General features: G+C 36.8%; 1 protein-coding gene across 2 annotated transcripts in view; it reads right to left on the minus strand.

Moving 5' to 3' along the window:
• MICU1 (mitochondrial calcium uptake 1) overlaps window positions 1–22,992 on the minus strand; it is a 180,341-nt gene that overhangs the window by 13,343 nt on the left and 144,006 nt on the right. For both annotated transcript variants that reach the window (XM_019745859.2, XM_074339573.1), the window contains exon 10: window positions 13,217–13,325. In XM_019745859.2, coding sequence (XP_019601418.1) covers window positions 13,217–13,325 — 109 coding nt within the window. The remainder of the gene's footprint in view (window positions 1–13,216; window positions 13,326–22,992) is intronic.

Below are 22,992 nucleotides of genomic sequence, written 5' to 3' on the forward strand. Positions count from 1 at the left end.
ATTCTCCCATGAATGCTGAGGATATTAGAGATACCAACAGGGGTTAGATATTCCTAGAAATAGAGAACAAATAATGATAACACCTTCTGAAAGCAATGATCCCAAGAATTTTTGTATGAATGATGAAACTCAGGAAAAGCTAAAAGCTCCAATCCTCATTAATAAGTACAAACAACTTATAACTTCTAATTTGAACCTCAAAAGTGACGGAAGAAAGCAGTAGATATTACTTCCTAAGAGAACAAAAGTTAAGCCTCATCAGATTCTAGGTTGGATCTTTTTATTTTTTTTAAATCACTTTTTACAAAGTTTCCATATTGGGATACATTATTTCCAGTCTGTTAGCTGTTTAATAAGACAGGCAGGTAAAGAATTGTCACAAGGCTAGTGAGGAGCAGGTACTTGAACTCAGGTTTGAATTTAAAACCAAAATTTATGCTTACAAATTTCTTGCATAAAGTTAATGTGCAATAAATAAATGCTAGATGTTAGGACAGTATTTAAAAATGTAACAAATCCTTTTTTTCCAGTCAAGATATGGTGGAGTAGGTAAACGCTGTGCTTGCCTCCTCTCACCACCACATCAAAATTACAACTAAACTACAGAACAACCATCACTGAGAATCACCTGAAGTCTAGTTGAACTGAAGCCCTACAACTAAGGACATATAGAAGAAGCAACCTCGAGACTATTAGGAGGGGCAGAGACATGGAATGGGCTGGTTCCATTAAAAATCAGGAGGGATATCTCTGCTGCAGAGGTCCCCCTTGGAGGAACGAAAGATCCCTGCCCCACACCAGGCTCTCCAGCCCAGCATTCCAGTGCCAGGAAGAGAAGTCCCCATAACTTCTGGTTGTGAAAACCAGTGGACATTGTGGCTGAGTGAGATGGAGGGCAGCTAGAGTCCCAGACGCTCCTCTTAAAGGGCCCATGCACAAACTTATCACTGACAGATTCACTCACTCTCAGATCCAGTGCTGGGGCAGCAGCTTAAAAGATGCCACGGACATATGGGGAGGAACGGAGCTGTCTGGCTTCAGCGTGAGGGCTGGAAAGGCAGCTTTCTCCTGGATAGGGGAGCTGGAGGAAGCCATTGTTTCTTTTTAACTTTCCCCCCTCCTGGAGTGCAGATGCAGGCAGCCGCCATATCTGAGTCTCCATCAACGTGTTTAACACCATTCTTTTGCCTTGCCCTGGTGATTTCCTGAGACTCCACCCCACCCAACTGTTGGGCACACTCAGGCCACTTCCAGTGGCTTTTCATAAAAACAGCCTGCCTTAGCTGATGCTGCAGACTTTCCTAAAGTCTCTCAAAGGTTCACAAAACCCAAACAAGCAGCATCTGGCTTCAGCATGTCCTGTACCTCTGGCTGAGTAGCTCTAAGCCTGGCACTAGTGACAGCTGGCATTGGTTTGTGGCTTGGCCTCTTGAGGCATCTCCAAGACCAGCGCGGGTGGTGGCCATCTGCAGATTGCTTTGTGGTTCATGCCAGGTGCCCTGGGCAGGGCACAGGATGTGGTTAAACTTGGCTTGCAGTGAGTCCCCTTCCAGGATGCTCTGGGGCTGGTACGCCCAGTGGCCAGCTTTGGACTGAGCTGGAGCATCACCTGGCTGCCTCCAAAAATGACACATCCAAAGCGCAGACTGGACAGGCACCAGAGCCCTGCTAAAGCAAATCCTGTGCTGTAGGGTCTGCCCCTGCACCACACTTCCTCCACTGTAGTCATGTCCAGTCCTCACAACCAATCAGCCTGAGGGTCAATCCCTCCCATTAACATGTAACAGCAAGGTTTGAATACAATAGGAGGGCACACAACTCACACAAGAAACACACCTGGAACACCCAGCTCTGGTGATGAGGGAGACTCTGCCACTAGGACCCACAGCAAACCTACTACATAAGGCCATTCTACTAGGATCGGGAAGCATAGCAGTCCTACCTAATACATAGAAACAAACACAGGGAGGCAGCCAAAATGGGGAGACAAAGAAACATATCCCAAATAAAGGAACAGAACAAAGCTCCAGAAAAAGAACTAAACAAAATGGAGACAAGCAATCTATGAGATGCAGAGTTCCAAATACTGGGTATAAAGATGCTCAGTGATCTCAGGGAGAACTTCAACAAAGAGATAGGAAGCATAAAAATGGAGATGGAAACCATAAAAAAACCTGTCAGAAATAAAGAATATAATAATGGAAATGAAGAATACATTACAGAGAATCAACAGATTAGATGAAGCAGAGGATCGAATCAGTGATTTAGAAGATAAGGTAGCAGGAAACACCCAATTGAAACAGAAAAAGAAAAAAGAACCCCCCCAAAATAAAGAGTTTAAGGGGCCTCTGGGACAACATCAAGCATACCAACATTCACATCATAGGGGTACCAGGAGAAGAAGAGAGCAAGGAATTGAAAACCTATTTGATGAAATAATTCCTAACCTGGTGAAGGAAATGGAGCAGAGAGTCCCAGGAGGAGCAAAGAGTCCCAAACAAGATGAACCCAAAGAGGCCCACACAAAGACACATCATAATTAAAATGCCAAAGGTTAAAGACAAAGAAATGATCTTAAAAGCAGCAAGAGAAAGGCAGTTAGTTACCTACAAGGAGCTCCCATAAGACTGTCAGCTGATTTCTCAACAGAAACTTTGCAAGCCAGAAGGGATTGACACAAAATATTCAAAGTGATGAAAAGAAGGACCTACAACCAAGATTACTCTACCCAGCAAAGCTGTTGTTTAGAATTGAAGGACAAAGAGCTTTCCAGATTAAAAAAAAAGCTAAAGGCGTTTATAGTCACCAAACCAGTTACAAGGAATGTTAGAGGGACTTCTTTAAGACACACACACACACAAATAAAAAAATATGAATAAAATGGCAATAACTACATATCAGTAATTCCTTTCAATGTAAATGGATTAAAGGCTCCAATCAAAAGACACAGGGTGGCTGAATGGGTAAGAAAAAAAGGCCCATATGCCTACAAGAGACTCATTTCAGATCAGAAGACACACAGAGACTGAAAGTAGAAGGATGGAAAAAGAAATCTCACGAAAATGGAAACAAACAAAAAGCTGGGGTAGTAGCAATAGTTATACCAGATAATACAGACTTTAAGATGAAGGCTATAACAAGAGAGAAAGAAGTAATCTCATTTGTTGGTACTTATCTGAAGAAACCCAAAGTGCTACTTCATGGGGACGTGTGCATCCCTACGTTCATTGCAGCACTGTTTACAATGGCCAAGATATGAAGGCAACCTGGGTGTCCCTGAATAAAAGAATGAATGCATAAAGAAGAGGTGGTACACATATACAATGGAATATTACTCAGCCATAAAATAAGAATGAAATTTTGCCATCTGCAACTACATGGATGGACCTAGAGGGTAATGTGCTGAGTGTTGTAAGTCAGATAGAGAAAGACAAATGTCATATCACTTATAAGAGGAATCTAAAGAACAAAATAAACAACCAAACAAAACAGAAACAAACTCATAGATACAGAGAATATTTTGATGGCTGCCAGATGGCAGGGGGTTGGGGTGGGAAAAAAGAGGTAGGGATCAAGAAGTACAAATTGATTTTTACAAAGTAGTTATGGGGATTTAGGGTCTAGCATAAGGAATATAAGTCAATAATATTGTACTAACTATGTATGGTATCAGATGGGTACTAGATTTATTGGGGTGAGAGATGGGAGGGGGCTTGGGGAGCAGGGTGAAGAAAATGACGAGATTAAAAAGTACAAATTGGTAGTTACAAAACAGTCATGGGAGTGTTAAGTAAAGCATAGGGAACATGGTCAATAATATGGTAACAACTATGTACAGTGCCAGGTGGGTACTAGACTAGCAGGGGGATCACTTCTTAAATTATATAAATGTCTACACAATGCTGTACACCTGAAATTAATATAAAATAATATTGAATGTCAAGTGTAATTGAAAAATTGAAAAAGGGGAGAAAACGTGAAGGGGAATAAGAAGTTCAAATTTCCAGGTATAAAACAAGTTATAGGGATATAATGTACTCCAAAACATCATAGTTTCCAAAAGGACTTTATTCTGGCCCCTAGAATGGTCAACTCTTAGCCAAAGGAAACTGGGAGGAAATAGTTCAGAGCCCGTCTTTCTTAAGCTACTGAGCATGGTTCAAAATGGCAAACCTCCATTGCCTCCTGGATTGTATTTCAGCAAAGATTTTCAAATCCCAGCAGCATTTTGGGATATACTGAGAGGTAACACGATGGTGTGGAAAGAATATCGATTTGGGGATTAGAGAGACCTGGGTTTGAATCCTGGCTCTACTACTGCCTACCTGGGTAACCATGAGCAAGCTGCTTCATTTTCTAATTCTTCATCCATCAAATGGGGGATGATACCTTTCAGGTTTTAAGAATTAAGAGAGATAATGTCCATAAAGCACTTGCGTTATGCCTGGCCTATGAAATGGTCAATATTATTGACTGTATTCCACACGCTGTACATTATATCCCCATAAATGGTTCTATATCTGGAAATTTGAACCTCTTATTCCCTTTCACCTTTCCCCTCCTTTTTAAATTTTCAATTACAGGTGACATTCATTGCTATGAAATAATGGTTGCTGTTAGTGTTCCAGATGTGTGATGGCCTCACAGTCCTCCAACGGGCAATGCTGCAGGAGAGCTCAGGAGAGGGTGGCAGTTTGTCAAAGATGATCGTTCAGAATATAAGAGTCTGGTATGTGCTAGAAATTACTCCATCACTAATTTCTGACTTCTCCAACAACCTAGTGGGGACCTAAATGCCAAAAACACTGAAACTCCTTTATTCATTCGAAATTATTAGATTCAAAGATTTTTAAAACCACCAAGATTCTTAGAGGTCATTCGTGCCACTGCAGAGATAAAAGAAATTGATTTGAGATCATTGGGTAACATGACAGATACTTCAGAAAAAATACTTGGGGTGGCAGAGCATCCTGTGGGGGTTATGCCACTGGTTTTATTATTTATTCTCTTGACTTGTCAGGCAATACCTATACATATAGAATGACTATAAAGCATTAAGGCCAGACCATGTCATAAACTATGATTTTCAATCTAAGTCGGCTGTTGTGTTGGGACATGAAGACTAAAGGTGAGGGACTATATTTGTGTGATTATTTTCCTGTCTTATAGTTCAAACTACACAGGGGACACAACTGGACCTCCAAGTTTACCAAATTATAATATCATGAGGTGCTTTATAATGGGGATCTATCATACCTGAAAACCTTTTATTCTCTTGGCAGAAATAAGAATACTCTAAGTTATATATAGGCTATAACTCATTCTAGAGCTCCAACTCCAATAATTTCCAACTTTTCCATCATAGGATGCCATTGGGGAAGGAGTCGAGTTCAATTTTCCATTACTTCTTCAGCAGACTAGGTAAATCATTTGGATAGCCCTTGAGAAGTTATGTATTTAATTTTCTGCCCCGTATGTATAAGAATAAGCAGTAGAACCAATTTCTCTTAAGTGCTAAATAAAAGAGACAACCTATATTGGAAACATACAGTACTTCATGGAGAAAGGTTTTTTTCTTCAAATGGTCGTAATTCACTGAGGACATTTCATTTTTGCCTGAGAGTTGTCATTCTCACGTGGGCCATGTAGAACTAAAGAAAAAGCCTCGATGAAATTGGCATTTTAGTCTGGAGGGTTTGGCTCATGCTGCAGTATGGTAAATCTGCAGTTGCCACCTGCCTGGGCTCAAACTGTTCTGAGGAACATTAGTTCTGTAAGTTGTTAAAAGACATTTGGGGTAAAATCAAGTTTGGGAACTATATCATTCTCTTGGAGATTACTAATGCACATTAGCGTATTAAAACATTGGCAGAAGTGGTGCTGTAGGAAGAAATTCTGGCAGTTTACAAACTTATTTGAACGATGGAATGCTTTTTTTTAACCTCCAGAACCATTAACATATTGCAGTATATGGTGTTCGTCAAAATGCTGTTAGGGCAATTCTGTGCTAAATTATTGTCTATAGACAGGTTTGCAAGCTCTGAAACAGCCAAGGAAGAAACAGTGCCAGGGACTCTAAGATGGTGCCAATTTCTGAAGGTCCTAACCTTTTGGGAAAGAAATGAAGGTAGCTGAGACCGACAGCAGCGGAGACTGAGAGCAGAAGGCAGACACAAGTTCTCCTTCTCTACCCCTGCCCACTGCTTCCCCACCCCCAATACTGGTCAGAGGCGCCCGTTTTAATCTTCTTACTTAATTAGCACTTAGCCCACCAAACTTGACCAGCTTGTATACTTATCTTTCTCCTATTAGACTGTGAGCTTTTTGAGGGTAGAACACTGTGCCCAGCTGCTATAACCCAGTACCTATGCTGCTGCCTGAATAAATGGATGAACCACACTAAATTTGGTTTATTGACATTTATTAAACATTCCTAATGGAAGCAGTTGACATTTATTAAACATTCACTGCATGATAGGCACAAGGTTAATAGCCTATGAGTTGGGTATGATTACACTGATTTTAAACACAGAGAAGCTAAATAGCCCAAAGCTACTCAGTTGGTAAATGATGGAATCGAGATTAAAAGCCAGACAATATGACTTCAGAACTTGGGTTCTTAACCAATACGAGTATGCTTTTCTTTCTCCCTTCTAAGATTCATCTCAGCAGTAAAATTCCATGATTCTGCAGAGGGAGGATTCGTATAGAACTCAAAACAATGGCAAAATCACTAGTACGACTGTCAGGACCAGTAGGGTTTAAAAGCAAAGGGGACAGTGCAAGGAGAGGCTGCAAAAGACCAGCACATACGGTGGAGTGAAGGAACGTGGAAAGGACAGCGGAACACATACTAGAGGCCTCTCTGAGGAAGTGACATTTGAATCGAGACTTGAAAGATAAATAGACGTTGCCCAGGTTTCTAAAACAATTACGTTTTAAAAAAAATAAACAGTATTAATATTCTCATAGTAAAATAAATGTACAATTCGCATTTATTTTTGTTTCTATTTTTGCCTTACTTTGTGGACTACATATGAGTGATGTTTAGTTCTTGGTTGCTGTAAGTGGGTTAAATGGTGGCCCTCCAAAAGATATGTCTACATCTTAGTCCCTGGAACTTGTGACTGTGACTCTGTTTGGAAGAAGGTCTTTGCAGATGTAATTAAGTTAAGGATCCTGAGATGTAATCTGGGTTAAGAATTACCCAGGTAGGCCCTAAATCCAATGACAAATGTGCTTATAAGACACATACAGAAGGAACACATATAGGGAGGAGGAGGGGAAGGCCATATGAAGCCAAAAACAGTGATTGGACTTACGCACCACAAACCAAAGAACTAGAGCTTCCAGAAGCTGGAAGAGACAAAGGCGGATTCTACCCCTTGATGTGGGCCCTTGCCAACATCTTTTGTTTTTATTTTCTTTCTTTAAATTAAAGTTTATTGGGTATTGGCAACATCTTGATCTAAGGTCTGTGGCCTTCGGAACTGTGAGAGAATACATTTCTGTTGTTTTAAGTCAGCAGATTTGTGTGATTTGTTATGGTAGCCCTAGGAAATGAATACACTTGGCTTCGTCCTGTCACTGTGCATGAATCTGGGCCAATTTCCCCTCGATATCTATCGTTTTACACTTAGGGAATCCAAAGTTATACAGATAAAACAAACTAAGAAGTCAAAACAAATGCCAAGTATCATATATCTCAAAGCCAGACATATTTTTGGGTATCGGATATGACTATAATTTGCGCCACTGACTCTATTAGCAAGGGTAATGAGGCATGGACTATATGGATACTACCAGGGAAATGGCCTGAAGTGTTCTGAAAGAAACACTTTGTCTCTCTCTCTCTTTTTTTTTTTTAACCACCTGGTTGCACTTTCCTTTGCTACCCTGAATCATTCTATTTTGTATACCCTATAATTTTAACATGGACAATGATTCATCCTATATAGCTGTTCTTTAAAGTAATTCTATTGTCTTTAGTAGGGCTTTTCAAAAAAAGGTATGCAAATATAAAGAGGAGCTTATTAATTTTATTTTCACGGTAAGTTATAACTTTATTTTTTTTTTTTTAAGTTATAACTTTAAATCTGATATCTTTGGAGTTGCAGATGCTATTAAACCTGTTTTGTGAAATAGAACAATATAACCAGAGCTATTCTGAGAAATGACTGCGGCATTACGCACATACTCAACTTCCATGATATTAAATTTTTTCAAAATATTCTACAGAGGTGAGAGGAGGTATTATTTTAAACAAACAAATAAACAAACAAGAAAACAAACAATTGCTACTTTAAAAAGTTGTGTAGATCGAGAAAATGAAATAAAAAGCATCCGGTTTGGAAAGGAAGAAGTAAAATAATCTCTATTCTTAGAATATCTTAAGGAATCCATCAAAAAGTGTTAGATAAGTAAAGTTGTGTTTATAAAATCTCAATCAGTACTTTGGAAAGATTTAAAAATCACACATTGCAGTACTCAAAAGAGAAATATAGACATTGTCAAATAAAGCAAAAACTAAGATAATTCATCGCTAACCAATCATTACCCCAAGGAATGATAAAGGAAGTTCTTCAGACTGATGGGAAGTGAAACCAGATAAAAATTTAGATATTCCGAAATAAATGAAAAGCAATCAAAATGGTAAGCATGAGTAAATGGCAAACATGGGTAAGCATAAAAGATTATTTTTTCACTTAACTTCTTAAAAAATATAACTGTTGAAAGCAAAAATCCTAATATTGTATTGTAGGGATTATAACATACAGATAAAATACAAATGACAACTATAGTATAAAGGATGGGGTAATAGTAGATGGAACTATATGATTGCAAGTTTCTTACATTTCACTTGAAGTGGTATAATATCAACTTTAAGTAAACCATGAAAAGTTAAAATTTCTAGAGAAACCACTAAAATAAAAAATGCAAATAGATATAGCTAAAAGGCCACTAGAGTCAACTATATGTCTAGAAGAGATGCACCTAAAGATACAGATAGGTTGAACATAAAAGAATAGAAAAAGACTTACCATGCAAACAATAACCACAAAAAAAGCTGGAGTAATTGTATCCATATCAGACAAAACAGATTTCAAAAAAAGATGTATTACTAAAAATAAAGGGAGGACATTTCTTAAGGATAAAAGGGTCAATTCATCAGGAGAACATAATGATCATAATCATTAAGTGTGTATGCACTTAATACCAGAGAACTCAAAATTCATGAAGTGAAGACTGCCATCATTTAAAGAGAAAAATAGGAAAATCCACATATGATATGTGGAGATTTTAATATCCCCCCTCTCACTAACTAGACAAAAAAGTCAGAAAGGGCGTAAAAGATCTGAACACCATCAACCACCTTGATCTAACTGACATTTTTACAACATTGTACTCAAAAGCACAAAATATATATTCTTTTCAAGTGTATATGAAACATTCATCAAAACACTGACCATATGCTGGGCCATAAAATAAGTCTCAATCAATTTTAAAGAATTGAAATTTTTACAGTGTGTTCTTTGACTACAGTGTAATTAAACTAGAAATAAAAAATAGATCTAGAAAAAAACAAAATATTTGGAAATTAAACAACATACTTTTTTTTTTTTTTTTTAATTTTTTATTTATTTAAGTGTGTTTTTCCAGGACCCACCAGCTCCAAGTCAAGTAGTTATTTCAATCTAGTTTTGGAGAGCATAACTCACAGTGGCCCATGTGGGGATCGAACTGGCAACTTTGTTGTTAAAAGCACCAGGCTCTAACCAAAATTGCTAAACTGCTATGTAAATTAAATAAGAAAAAAGAAAAGAGAAAACATAATTCACCAATGTTAGCAGTAAGAGGGGATTTTAGATTCTACAGACATCAAAAGGATAATAATGGAATATTACGAATAGCTTTATGTCAATAAATTCAATAACTTAAACAAAATGGGAAAATTCCTAAAAAATACAACTTCTCAAAATTCATGAAAGATAAAAACACAAACTCTGAATATATTTACTAAAGAAATTAAATTATTAAAACCTTCCCACAAACAAAACTGCAGGCCCAGATAATTTCACTGGTGATTTCTATCAAACAATTCAGAAAGAAAAAAGAGCAATCTTATACAAAATCTTTCTGAAAATAGAGAAGAAAAAACACATCAATTCAGTTTATGAAGACAGTATAGTCTGATACAAAACCTTAAGACATTACAAAAGAGAAAATTTCAGACCAATATCCCTGAATAGTAAACAAAATGTTAGCAAATCAAATCTAGCAACATACAAAAAGTCTAATACATCATTATAAAGTTGGGTTTCATTCAGGGCAATAAGGGACAATCAATGTAATCTACCATATTAAGAAAATAAAGGAGGAAAGCTATATAATCATTTCTATATATATATATAGAAAAAGTACTTGACAAAACTTACTACCCATTGATGATAAACATCCTTTTTAAATTAGGAAGAGAAAAAAATTCCTTAATCTGATAATGGGCATCTATGAACAGTCTAACCTAATAACCAACTTAATGGTGAAATAGTAAATGCTTTCCACCTAAAATCAGGAAGAAGTCAAGGATGCCCACTCATAGTCAACATTGTACTGGTGATTGAAGCTAATGCAATAAGGTAAGATAAAAGGTAGAAGAAATATCAAAAAAGAAGGGGTGAAACTATCTCTGCAGATGACATGATTGCTTACGTAGAAAAATCTATGGAATCTACACAACAACTAGAAGAATAAGCAAATTTAGCAAGCTGCAGAATACAAGATCAATATAAAAAATCAATTGTATTTTAACAGCAGCAGTAATTAAAAAATAAAAATTCCAATTATAATATCATCAAAAACATAAAATACTTAGGCATAAATTTAAAAAAATTTGTGCAAGACCTGTACACTTAAAAAACTACAAAGCCATTGCTGAGAGAATTTGAAAAAGACCTAAAAAACAGAGAGATATAATATGCTCATGAATTAGAAGACTCATTATCACTAAGATGTCAGTTCTCCCCAAATTAATCTACATATTCAATGTGACTGCAATCACAGTCCTACCTCTTTTTCACATAAGAAAGTGACAAGCTGGTTCTACAATTTATATGGAAATACAAAGGACATAAAATATGTAAAGCAATCTTGAAAAGGAAGAATCAAGTTGGGAGGATTAATAATCCTACTTCAAGACTTTCTATGTAATCAAGTAATCAAGTACAGTGAATATGGGTATAAAAATAGACATATAGATAAATGTAACAGACTAGAGATCTCAGAAATAGATCTACATTTAAAAAGGCATCTGATTTTTGAAAAAGGTGCCAAAGCAAACCAATGGATGGCCTTTTCGACAAATGGTGTTGGTACAACTTGATATCCATATTAAAAAAAAGAAATCTTGACTTCTACTTCACACCATATATAGAAATTAATTTGAGATAGATCATATATGGAATATAAGAGCTAAAACACTAAAGCTTGTAGGAGAAAATACAGGTGATTATCGTCATAGTTTGGTGGTACTTAAAGGTTTATTAGGACCAGAAAGTAATAACCAAAAATAAAAATTTGATAAATTACTTTATCAAAAAACAAAACAAAAAACTTCTGCTAATCAAAAGACACCATTAAGAGAGTAAATAGTTAAGCCACAGACTAGAAAAATATACATAAAATATATATCTGATATAGAACTTGTATCTAGAATATCTCGAGATCTTCCACAATTCAGTATTAAGACAAACAATCTAATAAAAATAGGCAAAATATTTGAACTGACACTTCACCAAAGAAGATATATGAATGACAAGAACACAAAAAGCTGCTCAACAGCAGAAGTCGTCAGGGAAATACAAATTAAAAACACAACGAGACATCTTTATATATACTCCAGAATCACTAAAATTAAATAAGACTGATACCACCAATTATTGACAAGAATGTGGAACAACTTGAACTATTATACATTATTGGTGAGAGTATAAAAAGATACACTGTGAAAAAGGGTCTGACAATTTTTTATAAAAAAAGTACTCACCTTCCACTGGACCTAGCAATTCACTCCTAGGTATTTAATCCAAGATAAATGAAAATAAATGTCCTCATAAAGGCCAATATAAGAATGTTCATAGCTTTGTTCAAGATAGCTAATAACTGGAAACAGCCAATGTATCCAACAGAAGAATGGTTAAACAAATTGTGGAGTAGCCATACAATGGATTGCTAGTCATAAAAAAGGAAGAAACTCTTATACATGCAACATGTTTTGATCTCAAAAACATGCTGAAATGTTAAAAAGGGTGTACACTGTATAATTCCATTTTTATGAAGTTCTAGAACAAACAACATTAAATTATGGCAGAAAAATACACACAATTAAGGTTGCCTCTTGGTGAGTGGGGGCAGAAATTGACTGTGAAGGGGCACCAGGTACTTGAAACAATACTGAACTTCAGTTACTATTCATGGTGAAGTATTTAGGAGGTAAGTGCACTTAAGTCTGTGACTTACTTTGAATGCAACAAAAAATAAGAAAGAGTGCTAGAGGGATGAATACATACATAGATATACTGTCAGGGAAATACTGCCAAATGTTAATTGAGCCAGATATATGGACATTCTTTGAATGAGTATTCCAACTGTTCTAAATGTTGGAAATTTTTCATAATAAAATGTTGGGAAAAATTGTGTTTTCAATTCCTCTGGTTTCTCTCACATTACCTATACAAATTTGAACAGAATTTGTATGAAGTAAGCCAATAGTGGGTGCTATTCTCTGAGTCATGATTTTACCTTAAAAAAAAAAAAATCACACTTGAATACAAGAAATAATCCAAGCCATTCCTTCTTACCAAAGAATAAATTAAAATACATAGTGATTTTAGAGTTTTACATTATAGACTCGTATGTAACGACTCTGGCTCCAATGAGGGAAGACCCAAAGTTTCATGTACTCTGCCTCAGCTCAGATGTCTATTTCCAAGGCTAACCATCTGCCTTGACTACAGCCTTTAGCACAAGGAAATGTATTTGCTGAGCTTGGCCTCTCAAGGTGAAACGCAAGGCTCATACAATGTTAACAAAAACCAAAACAAATCAAAAACACAATGTCAAGAAAAATTCATATACTACAGTTAAGGACGGGTAGTCACCTAGTAGATTATACATTCAATGTTTATACCATTAAGAAAAAACTTTTGGGTTTCATTACCTTTATCAAGAGATGCCCCGGCCATATGGTAAAAGCTCAGTGCAGTGTCCACATCATTAATATTCTTTAGGAAAGTAAAGAAGTTCTCCACTTCCTGAAATGTCAGACCCTGAAAGAAGAGACAACAAGGTAAAGCAGGAACTTGTAACAAAAAGCTGCATAAAATGCAGAAAACTAGGCCTATCAATCAGAAATTTATGCTATGCTTAGAACAGAAACTGAATAAATTAGTCAAGGAATGTCAAATTTGTACACAACAGGGGAACAAAACTCTAGAATTTTACCCTGAAAAAGTCAAACTGGCTAACTGCTTTCCTCTTACATGTAAAATCTGACATGAAGCTGTTTCCAGTGGTGGCTGATTATTTTTAATGAAAATATGTCTAACTGTGCCCTCCACTTAGTCACAGTATCTATTACCGAGTACGACACTTCCTAAGTGAGCTGCAGCCATTTGATCTGTTATAGCTCAACAGGTAAGACCAGAATCAGGACTCCCATTTAAGTAACCTACTCACAGGCCGGCTACGCTTTTTGAGGCTTAAGCTAATTAAAGAACCACCAAAGCCAGTGATACCTATACATCAGAATGGTCTCAGAATTGAGCAGAACCCAAGCACTTGGGAAGCTGTTCATTATCTTAATTTAAAAGTCAAGAAGGAAGCAATTTGCCACTTAACTTTAACCTGATGAAATTCTGTGAATAAAGGAGTTCTTTTCAAAAGCTGGTCAGAGGTTTGCTGATCTCGAATTCTACTTTCTATGATGGCTCAAGAGAGAGTAGTTACATAAATAGGGGCTACAGGGAGGAGTTCTCTTACAGGGAGGAAGATTTGTCCTGTGTGCCTATTTCCCACTTCTCACACATCATGCTCTGATGGAAATGAATACAATTTCTAAGAAGTAAATAACACTGAAGAGACACTGAGGTTAATGCCTTTTAATGAAAACTCAGGTCCTTAATGGATTGCAGATGCTGACTGGCTGCTCTTCCGATTTCCATCTCACCAAACTACAGAGCCCAGGAATCCACATGGAGAACTCAATAACGAGGAAACCTCAATACAGGCAATCTACAGTACTTCCTGGTACTCTCCAAGGTTGTCAATGGTATCTGTCTCATTTTACCAACCAAACTGAGAGTTAAAATACTGTATGTATAATTATGTCACACGATCTTTTATAGTCCCCCCCAAGAATCAAAGAACTTAAACTTTTTATTGTGGAACATGACTACCGTATAGAAAGATGCAGAAAACATAAATGTACAACTTAACTGTTGTAGAATGAACACCCATAAAATCTCCATTTCGGTGAAGAAACAGACTATTATCGGCATCCCAGAGCCTCCCTCCCTCCCTCCCCCCAGCATGGCCTTTCTCAGTCATAGTCCTCTTCTCCCAGTGGTAATCACTGTTCTGATTTTTAGGAGATTCATTTCCTTGTTCTCTCTCTCTTTTTAAAAATAGTAGTGCTGTGTTTCCCCAAAAATAAGACCTAGGTGGACAATCAGCTCTAATGCGTCTTTTGGAGCAAAAATTAATATATTATTTTATATAATATACCCGGTATTATATTATATTATATATTATATAAGTCTTATAAGACCGGGTCTTATATAATATATAATATAATATGATATGATATAATATAATATAATATAATACCCGGTTTTATATAATTTTTGCTTCAAAAGACACATTAGAACTGATTGTCCGGCTACGTCTTATTTTCGGGGAAACATGGTACTATCTATTTATGCATCTTTAAACAGAAACAAGAGTTTAATTGTATCTGTTTTTGAACTTGATAAATGGAGTCATGAAGTATGCATTCTATAGTCATGTCCGCATAATGACGTTTCAGTCAATGACTGACTGCATATACGACAATGGCCCCATAAAATTACAACTGAGCTGGAAAATTCCTATCGCCTAGTGACATGGTAGCCACGGTAACATCATAGGGCAATGCATTACTCATGTGTTTGTGGTGATGCTGGTGTAAACAGACCTAGTTGCCAGTCCTATAAAAGTATAGCATATACACTTACGTATGTGTTTCTATGTTTTGATACACAAATACCATTGTATTGTAGTTGCCTAGAATATTCAGTACCTGATGCGGTACAGGTTTGCAGTTAGGAGCAATAGGCTGTATCATATGGCCTAGCTGTGTAGTAGGCTCTAAGTTTGTGTAAGTACACTCTGATGTTGGCACAATGATGAATTGCCTAACTACACATTTCTCAGAATGTATCCCTGTCGTTAAGTGGCACATGACTGTATTACATATGGCTTCTCTCTTTAAGATTTGTCCACATTTTTGTGTGTATCTGTAGTTCATTTATTTTTATTGCTCTAAGTATTCCACTGTGTGAACATACCACAATTATTTATCCAGTCTATCTGGACTCTTTCTAGATTTTGGCAATTATGAACAGAGGTGCATCTGTATTTAAACTTTCATTCAAACATTTATGGACTATCTACTATGCCAAGTTCCATAATATTTGGCAGTAAAATGGAAGGCCTACATTAAATATTTTTTCCCCTATTTCTTTTTTTTTTTTTTTAAACTTTTATTTATTTTAAGTGTGTTTTTCCGGGACCCATCAGTTCCAAGTCAAGTAGTTGTTTCAATCTAGTTGTGGAGGGCGCAACTCACTGGTCCACGTGGGGATCGAGCCGGCAACATTGGTGTTATGAGCACCTCGCTCTAACCAACTGAGCTAACCAGCCACCCCTTTATTCCCTAACTTGAGGTCATTCCCTTGGCCTCGACTTAGAGCATCCAGAGATAGGGCTCATTCCTTGTATGAAAGTCATAGTATGCTATGTAATGTAAGCACTAGGATAGAATCAACCTCAAAGAGGAGAAACCCACTGGACCAGAAGTACAGGTTCTATTAGGCTGGTGCAAAAGTAATTGCGGTTTTTGCAATTATTTTTAACCTTTTAAACTGCAATTACCTTTCCACCAACATAATTTCACCTGCTTATAGATAGATACACTAATACCATCTTTTCTTTCCCTCCATCAAAATACACGCTGAAGTGGAAACAACCTAAGTGTCCATCAATGGATGAATGGCTAAACAAAACGTGGTATATACATATAATGAAATATTTTTTCAGCCTTTAAAAGGAAGGACATTTTGACACATACTATATAACATGGATGAACCTTGAAGACATTATGTCAAGTGAAATAAGCCAGTTATAAAAGGACAAATACTGTATGATCCCACATATGTGAGGTACCTAGAGTAGTTAAACTAATAGAGACAGAAAGTAGAATGATGGCTGCCAGGGGTTTGGGGGAGGGAGAAATGGGGAATTATTGTTGAATGGGTATGGAGTTTCAGTCTGAGAAGATAAAAAAAGTTCTAGAGATGGATGGTGGTGATGGTTGTACAACAATGTGAACGTACTTTTTAAAAACATTTAAAAAGGTGTGATCAAAAAATATGGTGAATGTTTAAAAAATTTATTATAGTAAAAGACACATTGCCATTAATCCTCCTCAAAATACTCCCCCTTGTTTCGAACACACTTATCCCATCATTCTTGTCACTTTCTGAAGCAGTTCTGGAAGTCCTCTTTTGTGAGAGTCTTTCGTTGCGCTGTCACATCTGCCTCGATGTTCTGAATCATTTTGACTTTGGGGAAGAGCCAGAAGTTCCACAGTGCCAGATCCAGTGAATAAGTGTATGAGGACACACCGTAATGTTTTTATTTGACAGAAATTGCCATATACCAGAAGCAATATGTGACAGAGAGCATTGTCATGATGGAGGATGATTTACTGCACACTTTAAAACATATCTTCTCTCAACTGTAGCTCACACCCTACTGACTGCACTGAACAAGTTGAAACTTGTCACATACTGTTACTAAGGTTTGCGTGCGACTTCCTGTATTGAAGATCCCTGCTTTTCCATTGGATGGCACATGGCAGCAGCATTCACCGTACTTTTTGATCACACCTCCTACTTATTTTTCAGTTACAGTTGATATTCAATATAGTGGTCTGACATTTATATAATTTATGCAGTGATTCCCCCGGTTAGTCTAGTACCCACCTGACACTGCACAACATTACTGACTATATACTCAAAGCTGTATTTCACATCCCCATGACTATTTTCTAACTACCAATTTGTACTTCTTAATCCCTTCACCTTTTCACCCAGCCTCCCAACCCTCTCCCCTCTGGTAACCATCAGTTTGTTCTCGGTATCTATGAATCTGTTTGTTTTGTTCGTTTATTTTGTTCTTTAGATTCCACATAAAAGTGAGATCATATGGTATTTGTCTACTTATTTCTGACTTATTTCACTCAGCACAATATCCTCTAGGTCCATCCATGTTGTCGCAGTGTGAATAAGTAATGCCACTGTATATGTGTATAATTATACACTTAAAATGGTAAACTTTGTTATGTATATTTTACCACAATTAAAAAAAAAGGCATGCTAAACCTTTTTTACTTTTTAGTAAGGCGTGGATTTCCATGGGCAGGGGGAAGGTAGGCATCTGAGTTGCTGAAAGGGTTTTTAAAGGCTAAAAAGTTAACATAAAATTCTGAAAACAGAAAAGGCATGGTAGAGGAAATGGTTCCTACTCTGACAAACAACTTCTAATGCATGTTAGTTAATTTACCATGAAATATCAAACAACATAGCTCAAGACCAGAGTGCTCATGACAAAAATTATTCGAGGACAAAGAGAACAATCTGAATTGAGTGGCTATTCATTTGATATCATAATTTAGAAAAACAGTGGCATACAAATCACATTATGTCATTATTAAATTGAAGTATGTAAGATTTTGCCTTTTATTATATAGATATAATAAAACAATATTTATTGAGCACTTACTAACCAGTCAGCACTGTGCCAGGAATAGTGAAGGAAATAAAACTGCACTGGCCTTGATTCTATAGAGCTTAAAATTTAGATAGGCCTCCTTAAAGAAAAGATGGTGCCAGTCACAAAAATTCTTATTTCTTGGTAACTATCTTAGTAAAAAATCCAGAGGGTTATTAGAATAAAGCTAGCATAAGATTATAACATGAGGTTTGTGGATGGGAAATGAAAGGATCTGCTTTTTGCAAGTTGAGTTGTTTAGACTAGAATGCTATAGCTTATGCACAATCTACTGGCAGGAGACTTGACCTGCAGACATAATAGTCAAAAGGAAATATCTTTCTTTTAGGCTTGGTATCAAAAGGATTTTCTTGACATACTGTGGGGAAGTGGAAGGAGTTATTCTATTCTGTAACCAACTCTTCAACAACCTGGTTATCTACCTACCTTTGGAAGGATGGACTTATACAAAACTGGGCTTTAGGTGACTAAAAAAGAAATGATTACAAGTACTTTGTGGATAGTAGAAACAGTTCTTTATGTTGCTAAAATGAATTTAACATTAGGAATTTGTTAAATAGAATTGTCCTTCAAAACTAAAAGCAATTGATAAAATGTTTAGAAGAAAACATAAAAAAATCTTTATGACCTTGAGTGAGCAAAGAGTTCTTCGATATGACAGCAAAAACACAATCAATAAAAGAAAAAAACTGGTAAATCAGACTTCATCAAAATTAAAAACTTTTGTGCTTCAAAATACTGAGAAAACTGACAAATTACAGACTGGGAGAATGTATTTAAAAATCATGTATCTGATAAAGCATTTGCATCAGAATTAAGTAAAGAACTCTTAACAACTCAAATAATAACAGTAACAATAATCTAATTAAAAAACTATTTGAATACACATATTACCAGAAAAGATATGTGAATGGCCAATAAGTACATAAAATGATGCTCAGAATCACCAATCATTAGGGAAATGCAAATTAAAACACAATGAGGACACCACCACACACTTATTAGGATGACTGTAACAAAAAAGACAATAACAACTTTTGGTGAGGATGTGGAAAAACTAGAACTCTCATATATTGATGTGGAAATGTAACATGGTACAACCACTTTGGAAAACAGTTTCTTAAAAAAAAAAGTTAAACAGGGCGGCAGGATGGCTCAGTTGGTTAGAGCGCGAGCTTTCAACAACAAGGTTGCTGGTTCAGTTCCTGCAAGGCATGGTGGGCTGCGCCCCCTGCAACTAAAGATTGAAAATAGCAACTGGACCTGGAGCTGAGTTGCATCCTCCACAACTAGATTGAAGGCCAACCACTTGGAGCTGATGGGCCCTGGAGAAACACACTGTTCCCCAATAAAATTTATTTTAAAAAAAGACTATATTATGATATGAATGCATTTATATGAAATATTCAGAAAAGGCAAACCTATAGAGATATTATGGTCCAAAGATAATTGCGGCTTTTGCCATTATTTTTAACCTTTTAAACTGCAATTACTTTTGTACCAACCTAAGAGATGATTTATGGTATATAAATTATAAGTCAATAAAGCTGTTAAAGAAATAAAAGGTAGTTGTAGTAGATGAGAAGAGGGGTAAAGAAAATTTGGCTTCCTTTGGAGTCAGCTGTAAAGCCAGATTCCAGTGCTAACAGTCCATGGGTGGGTGCAAACACATTTTAATGGGTGATTCCCTTGCCTTGTCTTTTAATTGGTTGTCGCACATTCATTTGCGAGGAATCAACCCAATCACCTGAGCTTTCAAGGGCTACGTTAGCAGTGTTTCTAGAATCTGCTACTCCACAATGACCACAGTGTGGTTCAACTCTCAAATAGCTGCGAGAGTAAGGGACTAGGAGAGCCCACGTGAACATTATCCACAGGTAACATGCAAAGTTGATAACTTAATAGTTTTATTATAACTGTTTATAAGTCCTAACCCTGCTTTATGGCTAGGCTCAGTATTAATAAGCAACGATATACAGAGAAGGCCACTGTGGATAGGGCTGTAAGAGCAAACCCGTAGCGAAAGCTACCTTTATAACGTCTGCTTGTCAAAACCCTACTCTGCCTTTAAGGCCAAGTTCAAATTACACCTCCTCCAAGAACTCTTAGTCTCTTCAGTTGATTCTGATCTTTCTCATTGGTGTCCCCAACAGATCTCAAATATTCATTTAAGTATGTAATACACTTCTCCATGCATTTGACAAACATTTGTCGATGAGACACTGGCTACACTGAGGATGACAAAGGTGACTGAGACACTGCTCTCTGGAGGCTCCAAGTGGAGTGAGTTGCTTTGTATTATAATCGTTTATTATCTGTCTCCCTTCATGAGGAATGTTAAGTTCCATGAGAGCAGAGACTTGGTTTTTCTCCTTACTGTGTTCCCAATATTTAGAAGCGTGCTCGGCACAAAGTAGGTGCTCAATAAATACTGAATATTTAATTATGTAGTTCTTTGCATACATATTTTTTCTTACTAGATTATATATTTCTTGAGGATAGGTGATGGTTTTTGTTTATCTCTTATCTTTCTCACAGCATCTGGCTTAGTGTCTTGCAAGTAGCAATCTCTGTCATTGAACTGAACTATAATTTTCAATTCATCCTTAAGTGAATTTGCTAAAGTATTCAAGTTTACAGCTTCTGCACTCTTAAGCATAGAGAAGCACCACTGTGAATTACATTTATGAAGTCTCAAAAAATGCTGTTTTTCTTTTTAATGAGGAGAAGATGACAATTTGGAGGATGAAAAGGAAATTCTAGAGCTGAGTTAGATTTGGCCTAGAAGAATTCACAGGAAAAAGAATATTGAGGGGAATGGGGAGAATCTGGTAGAGGATAGGGACTAATCTTTAAAATAAAGTCAAATGTTCCCCCATTACAAAAAAAGAAAAGAAAGAAAGAAAACTCTGTCTTTGTTAAATAAGAAACATGGCGGTTACTCAGGGCATGAATAGAGTAATTTTTCCAGGGATGGCAGGTTCCCCCATTCTTCAAGCTATTACTCAGGGATAAAACAGCTAGAGACACTGGGGGCAGGGCCCCTCCAGAGCAGTGAGTGGCTCACAGGCCTAACTGCATGTCACAGTCACCTGGGGAGCCTTCTAATAAACGCTGATGCCTGGACTCACCCACTGAGCTTCTGATTTACTTGGTTTGAAGCAGGCCCCCACATTTCTTAAAAATTCCCCACGAGATCCTAATGGGTGACAGGGGTTGGGAAGCACTGCTTTAGAGGAAGAGTATGGTTAAAAATGGAAACAGAACTTTGCCATGGAAAGGACAAGATCTGGAATAGGAAGCATCTGGATTTTAGTCCAAACTCTGGGTGGGTCATTATTTTCTCTTTCTCTATATTCTCAAAATGAGATCTAACAAGGCTTTAGAAACAGAAAAAGAAAAATGGCCATGAAGCCACAGAAAAATGGACATTAAGTAGTATGCAAATATTTATTTAATATACCTCTAGCACCTTCAATCTTTTAGGTCAGGTTTGATATATGTATATAGTTTTCAATTTTTATTAAATGTATTGGGGTGACATTGATTAGTAAAATTACATAGGTTTCAAATGTACAAGTTTGTAATACATCATCTATATTTTGAAGTGTGTTCACCGCCCAGTCAGTTCTCCTTCTATCACCATATATTTGACCCCCTTTACCCTCTTCTACCACCACCCTGCTTACCCTCTGGTAACCACTAAATTGTTGTCTGTGTCTATGCTTTTTGGTTTGTTTCTTTGTTGCTTTCAGTTTTATATGTGGGAAACATTGGTTTGATATTTTGTACAGAACCCCAGACAGAAAATGTTAACATGAGCCACACGAAAACTTGTATTTCATGTTAACAAATTCAAAGCGGAATAAAGAAGCAATTAGAAATGATGGTGATTCCCCTTTAATGGGAAATGGTCCTAGAGAGATGGACTGGTAACTTTAGGAGCAAAGGTCCTTCATTAACTCTCATTTTAGTTAATTACTGTGTTCACGAACTATTTAATCAACACAAGAGAACAATCAATCTCAATCTCCTTGCTAAAGCAGGCTAGAAGTTCTGGGCCAGAAGTCATTTAGCATTCAAGATTTACATCATCTGACAAAATCTGTCCTTTCACTTCAGAGCTCTTTTGAAAGGGCTTCAGGTCCTAAATTAACTCCTGCCAATGCTAAAATACTGTCTTCCTTCAAGGGAGATGTCGCCAACACCCAATTTATTGCTTTGAAATATAAATTCATAATGAAACATGGATTAGCCTCCCATGAGATAATTATTTTAAGGTCAAGTCAATGTCTGGACCAAACTGTAAACATAAGTCTGGTCAAAAGGAAGGAGTGTTTCCTAATGCAAACATTATGTTCCCTACATCAGGGTTAAAAAATCTGACTAAACATTTGCAATCAATTTTCTGAAATTATAATTTTCAACAGATCTGAGCTGGTATTGGGTAGGGTAGAAGTATTGTTCTCTGTCACTTTGCGTTAATGACAACCTTTCCCCCACAGCCAAGGGAACACCTGCTGTAGGGACAGGCTGGCCTGAATTCAGAGAAGCTGACACTGTCTCTCAGAGCCCAGCCTGCCCTCACTTGCAGTCCACAGCCTGGTTCAGAGGTCCTATCAGCTTTGCAACATGCAAGACACAGAGGAAAATGTCTGGGTGATAAGAATTGCTTTCTACCCACTTGGGGCAATGGTACTCCTGCCAAATTTTCTGCACAGAGCCTTATAACTAAGAAAACTGAGACAAGTACTAGCAATCCTATTTCTTATTTTCAGTTATCGAGTCTTTAATGTTAGACCACTGTTATAACACACATCTAGGATGAGCTTCTCAAATCACGAGGCCAATAAGGTTAAATAATTTGTCTAACGCCCATGGAAA

Source organism: Rhinolophus sinicus, linkage group LG07 (assembly GCF_036562045.2).
Source record: "Rhinolophus sinicus isolate RSC01 linkage group LG07, ASM3656204v1, whole genome shotgun sequence".
Taxonomy (NCBI): domain Eukaryota; kingdom Metazoa; phylum Chordata; class Mammalia; order Chiroptera; family Rhinolophidae; genus Rhinolophus; species Rhinolophus sinicus.